The sequence below is a fragment of the Tachysurus vachellii genome, chromosome 14 (assembly GCF_030014155.1).
Source record: "Tachysurus vachellii isolate PV-2020 chromosome 14, HZAU_Pvac_v1, whole genome shotgun sequence".
NCBI lineage: Eukaryota > Metazoa > Chordata > Actinopteri > Siluriformes > Bagridae > Tachysurus > Tachysurus vachellii.
In genome coordinates, this window is record NC_083473.1 from 19,709,200 (window position 1) to 19,731,093 (window position 21,894).

General features: G+C 37.3%; 2 protein-coding genes across 2 annotated transcripts in view; both read right to left on the reverse strand.

Annotated features, from left to right (window-relative positions):
* Window positions 1–13,996, reverse strand: part of mybpc1 (myosin binding protein C1) — a 33,721-nt gene extending 19,725 nt beyond the window's left edge. Inside the window, exons 1-8 of the mRNA XM_060886562.1 lie at window positions 13,795–13,996; window positions 9,658–9,675; window positions 8,656–8,724; window positions 7,354–7,611; window positions 4,889–4,972; window positions 3,195–3,245; window positions 1,660–1,701; window positions 1,365–1,406 (exon numbers count right to left, since the gene is read on the reverse strand). Of these exons, the coding sequence (XP_060742545.1) occupies window positions 1,365–1,406; window positions 1,660–1,701; window positions 3,195–3,245; window positions 4,889–4,972; window positions 7,354–7,611; window positions 8,656–8,724; window positions 9,658–9,675; window positions 13,795–13,816 (586 nt within the window). The 5' untranslated portion in view covers window positions 13,817–13,996. The remainder of the gene's footprint in view (window positions 1–1,364; window positions 1,407–1,659; window positions 1,702–3,194; window positions 3,246–4,888; window positions 4,973–7,353; window positions 7,612–8,655; window positions 8,725–9,657; window positions 9,676–13,794) is intronic.
* A 5,806-nt stretch (window positions 13,997–19,802) lies between these two features.
* Window positions 19,803–21,499, reverse strand: spi2 (Spi-2 proto-oncogene). The gene is made up of 5 exons (XM_060887335.1): window positions 21,269–21,499; window positions 21,083–21,176; window positions 20,888–20,988; window positions 20,639–20,813; window positions 19,803–20,321 (listed from the first exon to the last, which is right to left on the reverse strand). Exons 1-5 carry the CDS (start codon window positions 21,269–21,271, stop codon window positions 19,990–19,992), a joined length of 705 nt encoding a protein of 234 aa, XP_060743318.1. The 5' UTR covers window positions 21,272–21,499; the 3' UTR covers window positions 19,803–19,989.
* Window positions 21,500–21,894: the final 395 nt, after the last annotated feature.

A 21,894-nucleotide genomic window follows, 5' to 3' on the forward strand; every position in this document is an offset into this window, starting at 1 on the left:
GTCAGTGATCTCCTACTTTATTGTTTTCTTCATACAGACTTTGTCTGGGCTTTAAAGACAAACCAAGAAACGTTTATGGTGTCAGGCAATGGAAGCAGGAAAATAGGTATTGTTCAGGTCCACAAACTTGAACCAGTTCTGTGGCTGCAAAACAATTAGCATATGAAACAGGAGGTGTTTCAGGAACTGATTCCCTCAGTCTAGAATTGGATGAAAACAACCATATATTTACAGTTGAATAAAATCTCAAAGTTTGACCTGTGATCTTCATGCAAATTCACCTTGAGCTCAGAATCCCACAGGTGGCCATTGCCTTCTTCTATGCTAAACAGGGGCAATAGGCTACATTTAGTAGACCTTGTCTTCCATCATATTATTTTGTCTATTGTAATATATTGTTTTATGTTGTTTTTATTATTATTTTATTGTTAAAAAGCAATAGATTGGCATTCCTTTGCAACACAAGGACCTGGATAATTGTCTTATCTAGACATTTGTCTCTGTGCAAAACAGAGCTGTTCTTCCACGTAGAAGCACAGAGATGAAAGTCAATCATAATAGGATTCACTCCTTCATAGTCTGTTCATATGAGACTTATTAACGGTAGACAGGGCTATTATCACCCAAATGAAGACATCCTATATCTGGGTTGGCTGGAATGACACTAGTGGCACCTCTAGTTGTGAAACTAGGAATGTTGCACTTAAGTTCATTGCATAGAAATGTAATAGCATAGACATCATGAAGCAAGATTATATCTTAGCTTCTTTTTCAAGAATAACACAATAAAAAAAATGTGTGATATTCTAGCCTGCAAGCTGCCTTAGTTAACGCGAGTGTTGCCAGGGTTGACTGCTGTTATGTAAGCCAGTGAACGTTATGACAGTCAATTGAGAGACGTCTTCCATGTTACATCTGTAGAGTGGTCTAGTAGCAGTGAGCAACGTCAGTCAATTAAGGGAACTTACCGTCAGTAGGTTCACTATGGATTTCTCCACTGTGGATTTTTTTTTAAACAATAATCATTTAACATACAGCAGGTTTTCAACAGTTTCCTCACAGGACAGTCACATTCATTTTCCCATGGCTTATGGAAAGGTTTATCCTGCAGAAAAATCTATTGATTAATTCTATGGCACTACAATGGTTTCGAAAATTTCTTGTATCCTGTATCTATAACATTATATTGCTTTTGACCAATTTTAACATGGCATGATAATCTTTTTCAGGTTTCTTTCAAATGGCCGTTTTGGGAAAATGAACCTACTAACCTTGTCTGCTCTCAGCTCCAGCTTTTTTTCACTGACCTCTGAACGTATGAATACTAAAAAAACGTATGAATGCTTTCATGGCTAAAGGATTACCTGAGTCTTTCCTCTCCCTGGATGACTCAGGGACGTTATCATCTAAACAAAGACAGAGAAAGCGTTTTACAGCATAAATATTACTGTAAAGCAAGGGGTTAAGACATGACAAACATGCAGTCACGGTGACAGACTCGGGGGGTGTCAGTGGGGGAGACGCAGTCTTTGTCAATTTTCATTCTTTTGTGCTTTAAAGACATGTTTGAATTTTTAGATAGAGAGTGGAGCTATAAATGTATATGCATCCATAATCAAACACAGATATCTAGAGTTAGATAAAACATTCTATGCTTACTAGTTAGATCAACCGAAAGGTTCTTGTGTGTATTGCCATCCTCTGGAAAGAAAAAAGTATTCATTAATCAAATGAATTATTCTAGTTCTGTTTCCACAGATAATTCCGGTGAAGTAATAATGATATGCATTGTACCCGACAATGTATAAAGCACTTTAGTATCATGTAAGTGTGACAAAGACATATAGTGTGAAATACACATACCATTTATAAATATGTGGATACTCCTAAATACACATTTCACATATTCCTTTGTTATGTATTGATATGTGTACATTTGTAGACACAAAGATTTGTAGCTACACAGAAAAAAGGTTCTTTAGTGGTTCCCCAAAGCTTATAGACTTAAACCTTTTTTTCTGTAGTCTATACAATGAAGATGTGATGTGTGATAAAGCTGTTAGAATAACAAAACTTATACCACAGTTGGATTTATTTCAATTCGGTTTAATTCTATGGTTAAAACTGTTTTCTTTCTCTGAAGCTTTTTTAAAATCCTTTATTTTAATTCATATTATACCCAATAAAATAATGTTGGCTCAATAAACAAACAAACAAACAAACAAACAAATAAATAAACATTTCATTAACATTATGTCAAATGGTTACGGGTTTAAGCAGAATCAATCACCGAGTCTAGATCAGGTGCAAATGAAAGTTCTTCCTCTATTCAAGAGCACATAACACTTCACTGCCTGAAACGTCTTCAAATTCCCCCATTTTTAACACTAAAATAAATAAAGTCTAAATAAACTTTTCTTAGTCTAGAAAAGTGTCTCACTGTCGGTGTTTTGTGCCATTTTGTTTTCCCTAATCAAGCATATTGCCATTTTTGGCCTGAACAAAGATAAAATGAAATAAAAATAAAAGTTAAAACTAATAAAACAGTCTTCCTCCATTGGAGGCCAGCAGCTTTGGGATCACCTGATTTGATAGGATAAGTATTTCTGTACATTCTTTTCTCTACTTCTTGCTCACTCACAGAAAAAAGAAAAATAAAATGCATATAACTTTAAAAAATATAAACCTGGCAACCAGATTCACGTTCCCTTCAAGCTACATTCTCTCCTCTACTGCACATGAGCAGAGGGAGAGAGAGTAAAAGAGAGAGACAGAAGGGGGTCATGGTTGTTTTTTTGGTGACTATGACTTGTCTCGTGTATATTAAACCCCTTTTAATCTAACTATAAATCACTAAAATGTGCTTGGTAACGTTTATTAGTAAATTAAACATTGTAATCGAATACAGATCACTGTGGTATAAGCAGAAGAACACAGTCCAGACTGTGGTGTTATATGAAAATAATCCACTCCGGTTCCCATTATGTTCCTTCAGTCCCAACTTGGATTATTTTCACAGATCTGAAGTGTGTTTTTCCCTATATATATTTCGTCTGTTAACAACCCTCCATCTTGCCATCTTGTATTTTTCCTGCTTCTCTTTGCTGGTGGCCGATGCGCTCTGTCACATCAGAGCTACACTTTCTACTGTTAAACCATCAGCTAAAAAAGATGGGGCTGTGATGGTCACCAACCTGATTGGGGCGGAGGTGACGGACTGCAGGCCGTGACTTCATCATCTTTATCTGCAACAAAAGTGAAATTGACACAAACACACACACCCACCTGTGACTGAGATCCACAGCATGCATGTAAAGTGTGTTCAGCATCAAATATGCTTCATGTTCTTCTGAATTGAGTCACGTGACAAAACAGTAGCGGTGACTTGAAATGAAAAGCTACAGTCATGATCATACAGAGCGGAATGAATAGAAGTAGCTCACTGTGTGTGCGTGAAATTGTAAAATAAAATAGTGGAAGTGCGATGCAGCCATTCTGCACAAAATTAGTTTTAACAAGCGAGCAATTCTATTGGATGGTATATGAATGAAGTCATGAGCAAAGCTGTAACCTTCATAATGTCTCATACAAAGCAACTTTGAGTGAATTCTCAAAAAAAAATAATAAAATAAAATAAAATAAAATAAAATAAATAAAGAAAGAAAGAAAGAAAGAAAGAAAGTGCAGCCATGTTCATACAGCAGCACTACATCCAGCACGGAGAAGCGAAGCCATTCGTCCATTATTACATAAAGCAATATTTCTTGTTTGTGTGTAGTAATTCTTAATGCACTGCAAAAATGACATAAATCTTAAATATAGACATATTTATCTGTAAGCACACTACAAGTCAATAGAACTATTTCTAGACTTTTTTTTACTAATTCCATGTAAAACAAAATTTGCCAAAAGAAAAAATATTTCAAGCTCAGACTGATGTAATATTTCAAGCTCATAATATAATATAATATAATATAATATAATATAATATAATATAATATAATATAATATAATATAATATAATATAATTAGATTTGGTTTACTGTAATATTAAAATTAAATCTTAATAGATTAAATATACAGTGTGGATTTAGTGAGAAATGTCATTTTTTGCAGCATGTTTACAAAAATTGGTTTTCTCTATTGCTAAAAGCATGCAAATGTGAACATGTGAACTCTTTAGACATGCACACACACACACAGACACACGCACACTCTCACACACACACACACAATCGCACACACAATCACTCACACACACAGACGGACACAAACACACACACTCATTTACACACACACACACACACACACATTCACTCACACATGCACACACCTACACTAACTCACACAGGCACGCAGACACACACACACACAATCACTCACACACACAGACGGACACAAACACACACTCATTTATACACACACACACACACACACACAGACATGCGCACACCTACACTAACTCACACAGGCACACACACACACAAACACAGATGGACACAAACAGACACACACACAATCACTCACACACACTCACTCACGCACACGCACATACACAAACTCACTCTCTCTCACACACACACAGACACACACACACACACACACACACACTCATTTACACACACATTCACTCACACACGCAGACCCAAACACACACACACTCATTTACACATACATACTCGCACACAGATACTTGCTCACACACACACACACACACACACACACACACACACACACACACACACAAATCTACTGTGACTGCCATGGCTGTGAAGCACGTACACATCGTAACCATCAACCTTTAATAATAGAATAATTATGAGCTGCAGACATGAGCATGTGCGTCACACACAAACACACTGTAAAGTATTCTAATGCAGTGTCAGACCTTTGAGGGTGGGGGAAGGAGGGGGAACCACCATGACTATCGGCACCGTATCAGCAACCTTCACTGCATCACTCATGGGTGGTGCTGATTGGAATAAGTCTAGGGTATGTTAGGGTTCTCTGTTTCTCTCTCTCTCTCTCTCTCGCTCTCTCTCTCTCTCTCACACACACACACACACGCACACACACACGCACACACACACACACACACACACACACACACATTCACTCACACACAAAGTTTTCAGTAAAGTAATAATCAACAACTTGTGATATTATATCTGTACAGCAGATCAGTATTGTGTTTGTGTGACAGTTTTTCACTTCCTAACTGTATTTCTACCTCACACCCCATTCTTCCTGCTTATTCCTGTTTATAACACAAAACAAGTAAGAGCGGAATATTATCTCATCGTATTTACGCACAGCGATCATCTTTTGTTACATTTAGATGCTTATCAATGTTATGTTTCTTCATTAAAACCACTTAAATTCAGTCCGAAGTTTAAATTCGGAAAATAAACATCACAAGCAATATCTTAATAATAAATAAGAAACTAAGATGAAATGATTTAGTCAGGAGCTACATTTTTGAATAGTAAAATGAAAATGTAAAATAATCAAGTTGTAACAGCAAATACAATAAAGGAATAAAACACATTGGGACATGTTATTAGGATAATTATTTATATAATTATTATTATCTATCTATATCTATATATATTATCTATATGTATAATACAGACATAATTCGTGTTTCCACTCATTCTGACACCAACTTCAAGACATGTAAACCAAAGCAGATCTCCACTAGTGAGTGCAAAGTTACATCATAAAATCGAAGCATATAGTGACATCGCTGACAATCATAAAGCCTAGACATCTCTCTCTGGCTGAAGTGGGTTTTAGAAACATGGAAGTTTGGACTGAGGTTTCAGAAAACAACAACCAAAAAAATCTGATATGATTATTCATGACTTTGTTTTAATGTGAGATGGGATTCTGTAATGGTTTAGTGACTAAACAAGGTTAATTATGTGTTCATCAACCCTTTTAATGATTAAATCCATGAGTATATCATGAGTGGCCTCTAAGAAAACCTGTCACATGGCTGAATTCTGAACAAAAGAAACCTGTTTGAATGTTTTTTATCATGTCCTTCTCCAGAGTGGTGGTTAAAATGAAGCTCATATGAAAGCAGACACTCAGGGTTTTAAGAATTTCTCAGCTTTTCATAAATAGGTCTGTTTTTCACTAGCGTTTTTTCCCCCGACATAAATCAAACCCATTTCTGTTCTCAGAGACGCCCCAAAGTGCTTCTTCATAATTTGAAGATGTTACCATAAACCACTAAAATTCTGTGTAAGGTTATCGACAAAGAGAAAAACACGTCTCACACTGAAAGCTGACTCATTTTGGATCAGACTCACAGCCAGAAAATCATTCAATCCTTTATACCTATTGAAAATGTCCCATAAGTCGATTTCCATTCTGCTGTTGGACTGGAACATCAATGTTTACTACAAATCTAAAATTTCTAGCTCATCTAGATCTTACAAAAGACCTGAAACTATCCCAAAGAAATGGGCTCTGGCAAAAAGAGACATGTTTTTTCTTTTCCTTAGCAGTTTTTTGAGGAAACACTTTTATGTACATGATATACAGATATCATCACTTCACTCTATTATCAATCCCCTGTTCTTGTCTTAATCTCTGCAATATAATATATTTTCAAGTTTTTTCACGTTATTTTTTTCCCAGAAACGTATTAGTTTTAAATCAGATTATTGGCGTGATTTATAATTGAACATATTAACTGGTCTCTAAGTCTCCTGAGCATCATCCCATCATCAAAACATAGAAGAACGCTTACACACACTGTACATTTTTATTACTTTTTATACCTAAAAAACCTGAATGAATCAGTGATTTGAGTGTAAACTTAAAATATTCTATGTGAATTATTTTTAGAGAAAATGTTGTGTTGTAACATACTGTTAAAAAGTGTTTATTATACACTTGTCTGCCATTTTGAGATACAATAAATTATGATTATTATTATTATTATTATTATTATTATTATTATTATTATTATTATTATTACATCCTTCCATTGTTCTTTCCATATTTTATTCTATCAGGAACCTCACAGGCACCCAGAAGCATTGGGAGAACATGCAAACTTCACACACACCCACACACACACACACACACACAGATGTGGAGATCAATCCCCAGAGGGTCAAATTCTGACCTTGTGAAGGGTTTTCCTAGGCCGTGACATGTACTTCGATGGTGTCATGGAGAATGAATGTTGAAGTCTTGAGTGCTAAAAGTCTGTTAATCTTCATGCCGATTAAGATGAAACTGGGTCAAGTAAAAAGCTTTTAGAGAAAAGCTTTTTGTTGTTGTTGTTGTTGTTGTTATGTGTCATGCTCATCATAGACTAAAGACGGCGATACTCACCAGGGGATGGAGGCTGATTAGGATTCTTCTCGACCTCACATATTAGCACCATCTTAGGTTGTGTGGACTCTGGCTTTCCATGTTCATGCACTACAGGCTCTGTCACTATTGGCTGTGGCTCTAAGATCTCTTTCACTATTGGCTGTTGCTCAGCAACCTCAGTCAATATTGGTTGCGGTTCTATGGCTGCAGGCATTATTGGATCTTGCTCTGGTAGAGTCAGTTCGAGTGCTGGGTCTGTGACCACCGCTGCAGCCTCTGCACAGGCATAGCAAACACAGCCAGCTGGAGCAGCAAGCAAACATCTGCAGCCGAGCGACACAGCTGTATCCTACATGCTACACATAGATGCAAACTGATCAGAATCGGAAGTTAGATCCCAATCCCATTTTGTTTTCTTAATGGGATGTTGAATGTACATGTACTTACAGATGGCATGACACCACTTTTCTTTTCTGTATTTGTATTTTAATAATGGACGTTGTCAAAAAAGTGACTTTACAGAAATATATAAATTCACTAATGAGTGATGGGAGGAACCGGACTCAAAAGAGAACTCATCCTCATGTGGGTGACACCAGAGAGTGTGGTTATAAAAAATATTACTTAATTAATTAATTAATTATTATAAATTTCCTTTCTATAACTTCTAGTAAATTCCAAACACCGTTCAAATCTTCTTAATTTTCTGATACCCAATTTTTCCTGGTATCAGATTAGTGCCAACTCTTTATTTGGTTTTTACTCAATGACTCACTCCAATTCTTGTCACTGTACATCTATGACATGGCCCCAATAAGCAAAATAACACACACGCACACACACAGAAAGCATGGTAATGTATTGAGTTTGGGATTATCCGTGTATTGCCCAATATTTATTTAATATAAATTTGCACCCATGCCATCTCATGTGAGTGTTTTGGAAATATTGTGCTTACTGGTTCATACTGTAGCTACAAGAGAAATTGTCCTGCATGTCCATGACCACAATGCTAATACAGGCAGCATAAGCAGAGGTAAGGACAGATCCAGGAAGCAATGTGAGCATAAATGAATAGTGTGTGTTGTGTGTGTGTGTGTGTGTGTGTGTGTGTAGTGTCTCAGTGCATGCACTTTGTAAAAGAAAGTGCACATTGCTCTATTTCTGCAATCGGGACAAGTTGTGCTCTCAGTGATTAAGAGTTTGTGGAAAACCAAACTACGTCCTTACACACGTGGAAGTGAAGAGTGGAGGTGCTCTGGGTGGAGATTAAGAACAGATAGGAAGAAGGGAGGGAAAAAAGGGTCGCACACGACCTACCTGGTGGAGACACCTCAAGGGAAATCTCAGCTGGATGCACGGCCTCCCCGGTGCCTGCGGCAAAATTCTCTGAGTGTGTGACAAACACAGCGCCAATGCAAGCACCACTTTCACAGCAAGAAGCGTCATAAACATCTCACACGTTCGGTCAGAAACGCAGACACGCAGACACAAGATGCAGTACTACAGACATCCTGACTCGTATATGTGTATACACAAGATGTACGGATATAAGCAAGACACAAAAGCTTTCAGTACAACACACTCACACACACACACACACAGACACACACACACAATATCTTTACAGTAAAATAATTCAGTCAAACGCCAGCAAAAGGAACTGAAGATTTTTTTCTTCACTGGTCATGTTGCAGTAGAGAAAGATCTCCTTCTGCAATTACCTCATAAAAACATTCAAGGAAATAATAAGCAGAAAGGTGACTGATGTCTAAGGACAGATTTTTTTTTTGCAAGATAGCTACATTTCTGTCATTATATCCACTCCTGCCAAATTATTCAAAATATCTTGTTGACGGCAGCATTTGAAATTACATCAGCTGATCAGTATTCTGTCCTCGAGCTGAAGGACAAAATCCCTCAAAGTGTATTAAGACCTTGAAGTCATCGACACTAGCAGCGGCTCTCACTGGCGCGCCGTCAGTACGGTCACGGATTGGACATGAAATATCAGCACTGTGGTGGAATCGAGCTCTAAGAACGTTAAGAAGCGGATGTTCTCAACATCACTGATCTCAGAACAGCACGCCATTACAGGTCAGACTCAGCACATTGTGTTGTGAATAGAGTGACCCTACATTTATTACACAGTTCTCTCAGGCTTTGCCCTTAATTTGTAAATGAAAAAGGCAGAAAGGTAACACAGTGTATGAAAAAGTCTCAGTGAATACAGATATGACACGACTGACAATCTTGGAGCTTAAACGTAGATTTTTGTCTGTTTAGTGAAATCATATTATAAAACAAAATTTTGTTACTCACCTTCAGGCTGACCGTCATCTGTAAACAACAACAAAAAAGTGAAGGAGTGAAACATCACGTTATTGGTGCTCCTTGATATGATATGATATGATATGATATGATATGATATGATATGATATGATATGATATGATATGATATCAGCAGAGATTCCCAAAACCATCATGGCACAAAGATCAGTGTTCAGTGTTTGAGTGAGCATCAGACTGAACCCCAGTTTTCTAACCCAGTTGTGATGGAACTTGGAAAACGTGCAAGAAATCAAACATTTGGTTAGCATTGCAAATGCTGACATGAGTAAAGCTGACATGATGCATTTATCAAAGCCCCAGATAAAATCCCTACGTATTTCAGTATAGAGAACTTTGTAAACTTTGAAGTAAATCATCGTTTATATTTGATTTATATGGTACCAAACCTGGTCATGTGACAGAGCCCTGATCATCTGTGGTTTAAATATCCACACCATCTTCAATCACATGCCCAATTTCAACACTGCCATATTGTTATATAATATTTCCTGAGGTAACTTATGATCAGTGGTGGACAAAATATACTAAAATGATTCAAGTGAAAATTCTATCAAAGTAAAAAAGTACTTTAAAGAATTTTTCCCCTTAAAAAACCTTTAAAAGATTATTTTGTTTGGTAGCAACAGCAGGATAAAATAATTAACATTAGCTAGAAAGATGCTAGCTCCTGGAATCGATGCTAGTCAAACCTGGAATTAGCAAAGAAATCAGGCTAACAAACAAACTAACGAACAACAAGCTTCATGCCTCCTAGAGAGCTAAAGTAGGCATAACAGTATAGACGAGTCATTTGACGTCCTTAAAACATTTTTTTAATTACATTGATGAACTTGATTGGATGCTAAACTGTAGTGATGTACAGTGATTAGCCAAATGAGGGGACATTTCTTATTTGTAATGAGTATTCAGTTTTTTGTTTTTTTTTAAGTAAAAATCTTCAATCTTAACACTACTTGAGCATGAATGTGCCAAAATACTTAAAGTTCTTAGTTAAAGTAAAGTAAAGTACTCCTCAAGAATGACTCATTCCTGTTAATGATATCTTGCATATGATTAAACAGATACAGGAAACTTTCAGACATAACTTTCAGACAATGTAATGCTCTTTTTTTAATAAAGAAGATTTCACTTCACATTTCGTTGCAGAAGAGCAGAACTGTGGTGTGAACTTATTCTGACAGTATACTTGCCTTAACAACATTAGGGTGATTATTTAAGGTTCATAATATAATTTTTCAATGTATTTTATAGCTGGTGTTCCTGCTAAGCTCTGGTCATGTCTCTTGGGATCTCCAGGTGTCTATTTATAGACCGGTGCACATGGTACAGATGAAACATATATTGCATGATGTCAATATTGACTTCTGAGCCACCGTTATGGTTCTTACTTCCCTTTACCCCTGTTACTCGCCCAGTCTCCGATGAATACTGGGAGGACGCCAGGTGAATGCAGTGAATCACAGAGACCAGCTGTTCCATTTCTGTCCCCTTGTTGACTCAAAGGCCATGTGAAAACTGCTGCTGAGAAAGAGCCAGAAGAGACACCTGTGCTGCGTTCCTTTTTTTAGCCAGTGGATATTTTTCTACTTTTTGTGTCCAGATTGTTGCCTTATTTGTCTCTAAGAGTTGGGACACTTCAGCATTCCCCTTCTGATCAGCTTTTTTTTTTTTTTGATGAAATGGAGATCTTTGTAGTTATGGAGATGAGATGAGATATCAAGACAGAATATTCCAATGCATTTAAAGATTCTACAGGCTTCAGGCTTCTGCCACTACTATGTCACACATCTCTTTTAGGAGCCACACTTCAGCTTTGGTTGTGATATGGCTTGCTGCCCAGACTCGCTCTTTTCTCTTCTGACCAAGAATGTAAGTGATGGGGCAGGTATGCTCAGCTGTTGTGTGGACAGACCGGCTCATACTGACTGCTGGCCCTGTCTCACCTCTTTTATATAAACCACTGAACATGAATTCTGCTTACAAAATATTCATCTCCATGCTGTTTTCATTAATTGACATATCCGTGACAATCTGTTTAAAGTAAATGGTTCACTTAAACGAATTATTTCAAGAGAATAAATAAGACAACACAGAGTATAGCGAGCTAAACTGGGAACTCCTCTTAGCCAGAAGTGCTGAAAGATCTTTCTGTGTTTACACAATTTATGTCCTGATGAAGTACGTCATGAGACGGGTGATGGAGTCTTTGGCAGTGGGGAAACAGCGAGAGTGACGGCTGATTGTAAATAAGCTGAGGTGTGGACAAGGGCTTTCCCTGATCTGCGAGGTCTCATAGGTTCGACAATGCACACAATGAGAGCCGTCTAAACACATGACTTTCACTAAACACTGACTTCATCTTTTACTATTTTTGACATATAATGTTTTCTCAGTCTCTAATGCACATGATGCAAACACGTAACCTGTCATCCATCCTGGAAACACCACAAGACTCAAAGTTCAAATAAACAAGAGCTTAAGATTCCTAGCGTGGTATAGGCATAGAGTAACTGAAGAAGAGTAAAAGATCTAAAGAGAGAGAGATGAGAGACAGATTATGTGTGTGTGTGTGTGTGTGTGTTTGTATATGTGTGTGTGAGAGAGAGATAGAGAGAGAGAGATGGAGAGGAACAGGGATTAAAAGTCTGCTCATTCTGAACTATTCCCGGGTCGAGGAATCCAGTTCCCGAGGGTCCTGTACCTAACTCAACCCTCATCCTGCCTTTTAGAGCTCCTGCAATTTGGATCGACCTTCTCTCCTTCAGCCCTAAATTTATTAGAACAAACCATTTGTATAACTAACCCTGGTCATTAACTCACTCACACAGTGTTCGTGGAAGATATTTAAGGAGGATGCCAAGAGCCAAGCTCTGTTGCTAAGCAAGTTGAGCATGTAAGATGGAAACTTCTGAACCTCTCCAGCTGAAGTGATATCACAGCTATCTCCATTCAGCTGCATTCTGTCTTTCAGTCTCGATACCACGATGATGTGCTGAAGGAATTTTAGTCTGACAATCAACAACAAGATCGTCTGACATGATTGTTATAATAGTTTAATGTGTCTGACAGCTGTTCTGTCAATCGCCAGCTCTTTGTACAAACTCACACAGTTACAGACATGCTGTTTGCGATTTTGGCACCGTGGTGATTTCTGAGCGGCATCAAAATAACTGTCATACCGGCCTTGCAATTCCCCTCTTTCCATCATGTAATCCTCATTATCCCGTGTTACTTCTATTGGAAAGTATTGCGAGCACCACAACGTGACAGGAAAGGAAATCCTTTTTTTAACACTGGTTGTTTATTACTGCTGCTGACAAATTTGTGAAAGATTACATACACAGGGATCAAATGGAAATGTAAAGTTTTATAAGGCCCTGTGGTAATATTGCACAAAACAATATTTAGAAAAAGTAAAGTAAGAAAAGTGGCTCCCTATCTCAATTCTCTATTTACAGTATTTCCATGATGTTGTGCCTTGTTACTTCTCCCCAACACTGTCCACATAATCACCCCTGACATATCCATCCCCTTACCGAAAACATGCTTGGCCCTCTTGTAACCTGCCAGGCTGCCAGCATGGCATCATCCATCAAGGATGAAAATACTGGACACCCTGCCTCCTTTCACAGGCTTGGGACTCACCACCATTCCAGGACTGCCTCTGCCCTCCTTCTAACCTTGACTGCAGCCTATCCATCATCACACACTCACAACAATAACAGCTTTTTGTAAAGCACTCTCTGTCTCCTCCTCTCTCTTGTCGTTTCTTTGCTGGCAGAGCTTGAGGTAATACAATAACAATGCCAATGTCACTTTCTGAATTCCAGAGAGTTGATCTCAAAGCCTTGGATATTGCTAGGATCACTTTGACCGTATCATTTACACACAGATGCAGAGGTTAAAAAAAAAAGAAAAAAAGAAAAGTACATGATGAAATCATTATGCTCTGTTATGTGTTGCATTATTTAATGGCTATGTTGCATCTAAACCAGAAAACAACTGTTCAGAGACATAGTGATGGTTTTCTCAATACTTCAGTATGGTTCTTTATTTCCTGATAAATGTGTGTGTTGAGATGTTTCGCCTACGCTGCATCACTCGTACCTTTCTTTGTGGGCTCAGGCATCTTGAGCTGTGTTCCACCGGATGTGTCACCAGATGAGAGCCTTCTGCCCTGAGTTAATGTCGGGGATCGGAGACGGCACCCAGGTCTTCACCTGCAGACTGTAAGGAGGACGGAAAAATAAAGAACACCTGGGAAAGAGCTGAGCTGAAGAGCAGTAGATCGCAGTCCCTTGGTGACGGAGGAAGTAGCAGAACTGAGGAAGACAGACTAAGTGGGTTTATATACAGTAGCACTGGCCTGGGCCACTCCTCTATCTGTTTAATCATGATGCCCAAAAGTATCTGAGTCCCCTCTCACCCCCCTTTCAACAGTTTAGGGGATTAAGGATGGCTTTGACTTCCATCCCCTTCATGACCCTGTTGAGGAATGAAAGGAGCATGACAGAGCTGAGGTTTGGTCTTAAACTTAAGTGTCCAGAATTGAGATTCTGTGGAAATAATGATGAATGAGTTTTCACTGTTTTTTTTAAATGAAATATCTCTAATGTCCGTCATTATTATGGCTGGAAAACATCTAATAATCATAGCAGGACATGCATCCTTAAGAATTTATATTAAGAGTGACCAATATAGCAAGAGACAAGAGACGATGCTGTGACTATTATTCAGTAAGCAGTTCTCCAAAATTTCACTAAAGATTTCTACACGTATGCGAGTGAAGAAGTATTTCTTCGTTAAACTTTTTTTTCTGATTCATCCGACTGTAGAAGTGCTGCTAGCAAGCTCAGCGGTACATTTTCTTACATTTACATTTACATTTACATTTACAGCATTTGGCAGACGCCCTTATCCAGAGCGACGTACATAAGTGCTTAAATCTCTAACATTGAATACATTAATGCTGGCTCACTAAGTTACATACTTAAGATACCATGAGTTTAAAACATTTGTTCAAAGTTACAATGAAAAAGTGTCAAAGGGTTTTTTTTTGTTTGTTTTTTTTTTTTTTTAAATGCGAAAGATAAGGAAAGAAGTGCTAGTTGAAGTGTTTCCTGAATAAGTAGGTCTTCAACCGCCGCTTGAAAATATCCAGTGACTCAGCTGTCTGGACCTCTAGGGGAAGTTCATTCCACCACCTTGGTGCCAGTACAGAGAAGAGTCTTGTAGTATACTTGCCTCTTACCCTGAGAGATGGTGGAACCAGTCGAGCAGTGCTGGTAGATCGGAGGGTGCGGGGTGCAGTGCGAGGAGTGATGAGGGCTTCGAGACTTTTTTCTTGAAAGTTAAGGTGCTTGAGCTTGCCACCCATAAAACCTTGACTGTTTTTGGTCAAATCTGGTTAAACTCTGCTTCCACAATTATTGGCTTATTTTTCTGATACTCAGCATGACCTAAAGACATCAGAGGAAAAGAAATCTAGCCATACAACTGCATGGAGCTGTATCAAGGGACCTAGACGGAGTTCTAACAACTCTATGGTTCAGGCCAGCAAGTCCAATAAGCACAATTTTATATCAACAAAGACAATTTTAAGTAAAATTTAAATTTTATTAGTCACATTTACAATCACATGCAAGTACCACAAAGTACCACATGCAGTGAAATGCTTTTTATGACCGTTTGTTTTATAAAAATAGAGCTAAAAATATAAATAATCATATAAAATCATATAAAATATAATGGAATTATCTGGACAGAACCAAAGAAAAATAAAAAGAGAGAATATTACAATAATACAGCATGTGAATCCAAAACAATGACTGGTGACATGGATATGAATACATCATATGGTCTTGCATAAGATAATAATTGGAATACATTTTAAAAAAAAAAAAAGGGCTTAAATTCCTCATATCTTTTTAATTTTATTTGTTTTACTGTAACAAATACAATTTGCTCATATTTGGAGACTCATTTATTTAGTAATGAAAAGTTAAGAGCATGAACAGAGGATGCTTCCACATTCTTTTCTGGGCTTCACTGTGGCTTGATTGTAGTTATATTGTGGTTTGATTGTGGTTTGATTGGGCTGCTGACTCCAGCTGGACTGCTGTTCATCTCATTAGTTAAGTATCAATAATGTTAAGACTGCAATGACCTCTGACCAATGACGCTGACCTATTAGATCCTCAGGAGCTCTTGTTTACACAATTCCACTCGACTATAAACTGTTATAGAAATGACATTATTTATTTACATTATTTACTGTCCAGTGTCACCCAAATGAGGATGAGGTTCCCTTCAGAGTCTGGTTCCTATTAAGGTTTCTTCCTCATATCATCTCAGGGAGCTTTTCCTCAACACCGTCAACTCAGGCTTGAACATTAGGGATAGATGGTAGAGATAAAATATTGACTTAAATTTAAACTTTATAATAATATATACTATAATTATATTCTGTTTCTGTGCTTGTGAAAAGCTGCTTTGAGACAATGTCAATTGTTAAAATCACTAAACAAACAAATTGAATTGACTTGAATTGAATTAGTTAATCACTAAGGTGCACATGTAGATGTTTAGGAAGAGGAGGAAAATCATTCTTTGTTCTTTGTTGGAACGTGACTTTCCACAACACAAGTTTGACCCTGATATTTTGAAATAATTCCACCAAATGATACCACAATTATCTTAAGTGCAGCAGATATGGCCTCACTGACACATAAATTACTGACAGGCCAGCTATTGGTTCTCTATTGCTGCAGTGCTGTCCGACTGCTCAAGCTGAAAGTATGTGGCCTTTATTGGTGACTGGCCCATTTATAACGCTGTGCGGGCTCCAGTTGTAAATGCTGGGCTTAGGTGCAGTATCATGTGGGCCTGCTACAAAGAACAAATAAAACCATTTGGGAGTGCCTGAGCTGTACACGGGTTCATATCACACTAGAGGGTTTTGCTATGAGGTCACCAGGCTTGAGCTCAGAATAATGGAACAAGCTGTCATAGAGCTACATGTTTGGACACATGAGCATGTCAAAGTACACGTGTCCACAAATAGACACATACACACTCTCTCTTTCTCTCTCTCTCACACACACACACACACACACACACACACACACACACACACACACACAAACACCCACACATAAAAAAAGAAATATTTTTAGGACTTATGTTGCTGAAGAAGACAATGGCTGAGAAATATTCATGCTCACTCTCTTCACATGTAAAGGTGAGGTGTGGAGATGAGAATTGCAAATTACTGCCATTTTCATGCTCAAATCCTGACAATATGATTCCAAAAATACAATACAGGCAGTGCAAAAGTATGAGATTTAGACTATAATATCTTACAGCTTTACACCAGAGCCGCATCTTACCCTGTTAATGCTGGCTACAAGATGGGAGAATTCACCATGGATATCTCTCTATCCACCATGGATAACACTGGAGAAACTGAAGAAACCAACACTGGCAGAACCTTTATTTCTGAACGTTCACACAGACAGCAGTCTAAGCTCAGGATTAAACCAGGGACTCTGGAGGAGGAGGAGGAGGAGGAGGAAGAAGAAGAAGAAGAAGAAGAAGAAGAAGAAGAAACGGCCAGTCGACAATATAAAGTGCAGCCTACAGTCAATTTAATCTGAATCTAAATATACCACGATCACGCATTCCTAATGTTCTCTGAAACGCTGATCCAGAGTTTAGAAGCTATATAAGAAAAAGATCTGAGTTACAAATGATCCCATGGATTAAGTGTAAGCCTATATGAGCTGAGGGTAGTGATCAGGATGGGTTAGTGTAGCTTCAAAATAAGTCAGAGCTGGCCATTAAGGGCTTCAAATATCCAAAGCAAAAGTTTATAGTCAGTGTGAAAGTAAACAGACCTGGAGTGATATGCTGACTTTATTTTCTGGTTAAGGAACACTATGCATTCTGGACAAGCTGAAGAGGGCAAAGAAAGGACAGAAGTCTTAGTGACATGTCAGGAATGAATGTATCTCAGCATTACGTATGCTTAATTTGGATATGTTTCTTAAATTATACAGTGCAGAGGTTACTTGTGTGACTCGAATGAAAAGACCAGCACAAATCCTTAAGATCCTGAACCTTAAGATCTTTAATCTTAAAATCCTTAACCTGCTGCTTGCACAGGAAAACCACTTTATTGTTATTGCAGGCTTTGAGCCTAGCTTCAATATTTCTTTTAAAATAGAGATATTTTCAAATCTATGCTTGATATACTATACTATACACTGTGCATAATGCATACACTAAATCCTACATCAAGTATAATTAGCATTAAAGTGTACGCATTATACATCTAAGACACTTAATGCATATTAAAATGCGCTGAATCACACACAAAAGATCACAATTACAACTGCCAGGCTTTAACACATGGCCAGAAATTCACCTGTGTGACTTATGCTTCAACAGAAACAAACTCTTTCACAATATTGCCACCTGCTGTGAACAAAGCCCAGTTTCATTGCACTTTCTTCTCCAGGAAGAAGCTGAAACTCTCTTTCTGTATATATCTACTCATCTGTTAGATCTAACCAAAGACAAACATCCATTATTATATGTACATATGCATTATTATTATAAGTGCTGAAGGGAGTCTTCGCTTCTGTAAATATACACTTCATTTCCCTTCTATTTGTATTTATTGTTTGTACCTCAGGCTTGCTTTAGTTTTGTACAGATCTCTATGTAAGGCTAAATATATCATGACATTTTGTTAGGTAGTAAATTAAGATGGATTAAGAGGATCTCATTACTGTACTCATTCTCATGATACTATATTGGCTGTGTGGATCTGAACACAACCATCATAAAGTTTGACAGAAACCAGTTCTACTGTATATCTTTCTAACTTAATTCATCTTAAGTTGTTATTTATTTCTAATTATATATTTATGTTATTTATTATATAATTGTATACACACACACATTTTTATACATTAGCATACTAGAATGAGGTTAATCTCTGTTAATATTAGAGTTTTGTGTGATCATGTCTCGTAAGAGCATCAAATCTAAATTAAAATAGTAAGCCGAACACTCTACCAAGATAAATACTGATTTTATTCTGACACACGGGTGATAATATTAAATTCATGTTTAATGTAAAGCTGTACAAAACTGCACAAAAAAAATCTGATATATTTAGTATTTCCTATTATAAGATTAAAAATGTCAATTTCTAGACTTTTTTTTACTAATCAAGCTTCATATAGAGAAGGCATACTATTGGCATAAGATATATTCTGCTTCTTCTTCTTCTTCCTCTTCTTCTTCTTCTTCTTCTTCTTCTTCTTCTTCTTCTTCTTCTTCTTATTATTATTATTATTATTATTGTATTTTATTTATTTATTTATTTTTATGAAATCCATTATAAGATTTAAGATTTCTGTAGAAATTACTTTATAATTTTTTAATAAAATGAGTAAAATAATAATAATAATAATGATACAAATAAAATAATAATAATAATAATTATTATTATTATTATTATTTACGAAAAAAATAAAATTGACATTCCATTTGTATATTTATAATATTTTTATATATTTCATAAATATGTTTCTCATTCTACTATAAAAAGTCTAGAAATGGATCTAATAATCAGATATTTGGTTTAATTGAATCGTATAACAGATACAATAATAGCAGTGATAATAATAATAACAATAATTATTATTAATTTTTTATTTACGTATTTATTTATTTATTTATTTATTTAGTTATTTAGTGCTTATTAATTCTATTAGCATGGCTTGATTTTAAATGTTACATATCAGGGGATTTATTGGTTATATCATAACAGTTATATGCACGTGTCTGTCATGCTATTGATTAATGTACAATTCACATGTAACTCTTTAGGGATCAGTAAACCTTCCTAAAACTGTAGTCTGTAATAATAAAGTCACTGAATCATTTAAATAAATTGAATCTGACATTAAAAGTAAAGATGACTTTATTTCATGCAAAAATAAAACCATTGTAAGAGTAACACAAAGACAGGAAGTAACACTGTGACGAACTGCTGCAGAACAAACAACATGTTGTGCTCAATGTCAAGGCATTGAGTCCAAAACTTTAACGTTTATTTTAGTTTTCTTCAGCATGGTATAATTTCTTTTTTTTTTTTTACATTTTTGTGTATATTTAGTGTCATGAAACACCTCTAGCTGGTACAGGTCACACTGGACAGAATAGCTGTTTTAAAGCCTCTCATGCTTATTATGACGAACCAGAGATGGAGAAAGACTAAAAAAAAAGAGTTTACAAAATCACCCTGTTAGCGTTGGTGTTCTTCATTCTCTGCTGACTCCGTAATGTAGACAGAGTTGTTCCGCTAAACTGGTAGGTCAGTTTTTTTCTCACTTTAATGATTTCACCTGAGCGGGTGTAGTTTCTCAGGGCACGGGACATCTTCTGGTAGGTCATGGGCCTTCGGTTGCCCTTGCGCTGGCCCCAAAGTGCAGCCACATGTTCTTTATAAGTGGAGGAGAAACGGAAAACCCCCACCGACGCAGGAACCCAGGACAAGCAGTGTGCCATTCCAGGGTCTTCCAGCATCTCGAACAAAAAGTGGAAGAGACGCAGCTTTTTCCCTGAAACCATACAAACTGATTTGGATGCATCTGCATAGGGTTTAAGGGATAAGAGTGTTAAGAGTTCAATAGTGTAGGCAAACCATTTCTCCTAAAAGGCACAATGAATAGAGTCTTTGTGGAGAACTTATTAAGATAAAGATCTCTCGCATGCCACATTATAGTCTTTCATGACACTGATGAGAGATAAGTGAGAATAGAGCTTGTGTGTGGCAGTTATGGGCAGGACAGCGGACTGGCCTTTCCTAAGCTATTGTTCCCTGAGGCAATGTTTATAGCTGCTCTGATCTGTCAAACCGCAAAAAAGCAGAACTCACCTCTGCCTGCAGGTGTAGAGCTGGGTGATGATTGAGCACTTTCCTCGGGGCTTACATGTTGACCAAAAGGACTTTCTTCATCAGCAGGAGTGTTTAAAGCTTCCTCTATGGACATGACTGATTCCCTTAGTTCAGCTGAATCAAATCCCGATTCCTTCACTTGCGGTCCAGTTGCCTTCAAAGAAACGCAATTGAAATGATAAATGATTGAAACGTGTTCTTATTTCAATTCCGTTGGAGATTTCTTACTTGCTGAGCCTTTGTTGAGGAAAGCACTTGTAAAGAATCCACGTGGTGGGACAGAACGCCGTAGTCATCTCCAAGAATTTGTTGGTTCACGTGGAAATTGGCTGTCGGTGTAATACAGCGATAATGAGCTCTTTACCTTTAAGCTACATTTACATGCAAATCACATCTTATATTATTTTTAATTATATTACTCACCATTTTCCCACTGGCCCCTCATCTCTTGCCTGCAGTGTTCCTCAAGGAACTCCAGTATGACCTCCAGATCTGTCTGATAGGTCTGTGACATATTCTGTTCAAGGATACACACATCTTTGTATCTTTCAGACAAAAAAATAGAAAGAAATTCTCACATTATTATTCTTAACATAAACAGTCATTTACCATGTTGTTCTGCCAGGTCTTGTCACTTCACTATCGATTGTGTAGTTACACCTTTTTTTAAATAGCTAATCTCTATTCATTTAAATCAATAACAGTTAAAAACATCCTACATAACGTAACACACACAGGCTAATTATCATGAGCTGGATGGAATGCAGCTGTTATTGTGTTACTGATCCAAGCTGAGTCTATGGCCTCCTCTTAATACGCTCCATGCAGGGGAGTGGACTGTTTCCCGGTCATGATCTACAACCTACATGACAAAGGTGGTCTCTCAGAGACCCCAAACCTTTACAACACCTTGGACAAGCATGAACAGCTCCCCAACCACCAGAACAGTGGAAGCCGCTGATCTCCGTCTCACACACCACCCAGACTTTGTATGCATTATGTAGTCCCTTGACCACATCCTCCTGCTAACTGAGCGAGATAAGAAGTGTACAGCCACCACACTGCGCTCCCTCATTCTGGTGCCCAAAACCGTTTCACTAAATATCTTCAATTTTAAAAATGAAGGTTCTTTTATTTACACATAAACATATTTTAACAGTATATTACACACGCAGGCAAACTATTATATTTACAGGAGGATAATTACTAGATGTTTGATTATCAGATAGATAGAT

Coding starts and splice junctions, on each gene's coding strand:
- spi2 (XM_060887335.1), bottom strand. Junction 20,814..20,887: donor CCTCAACAAAGGCTCAGCAA/GTAAGAAATCTC, acceptor GTTTCTTTGAAG/GCAACTGGACCGCAAGTGAA. Junction 20,322..20,638: donor CTCTACACCTGCAGGCAGAG/GTGAGTTCTGCT, acceptor GTATGGTTTCAG/GGAAAAAGCTGCGTCTCTTC.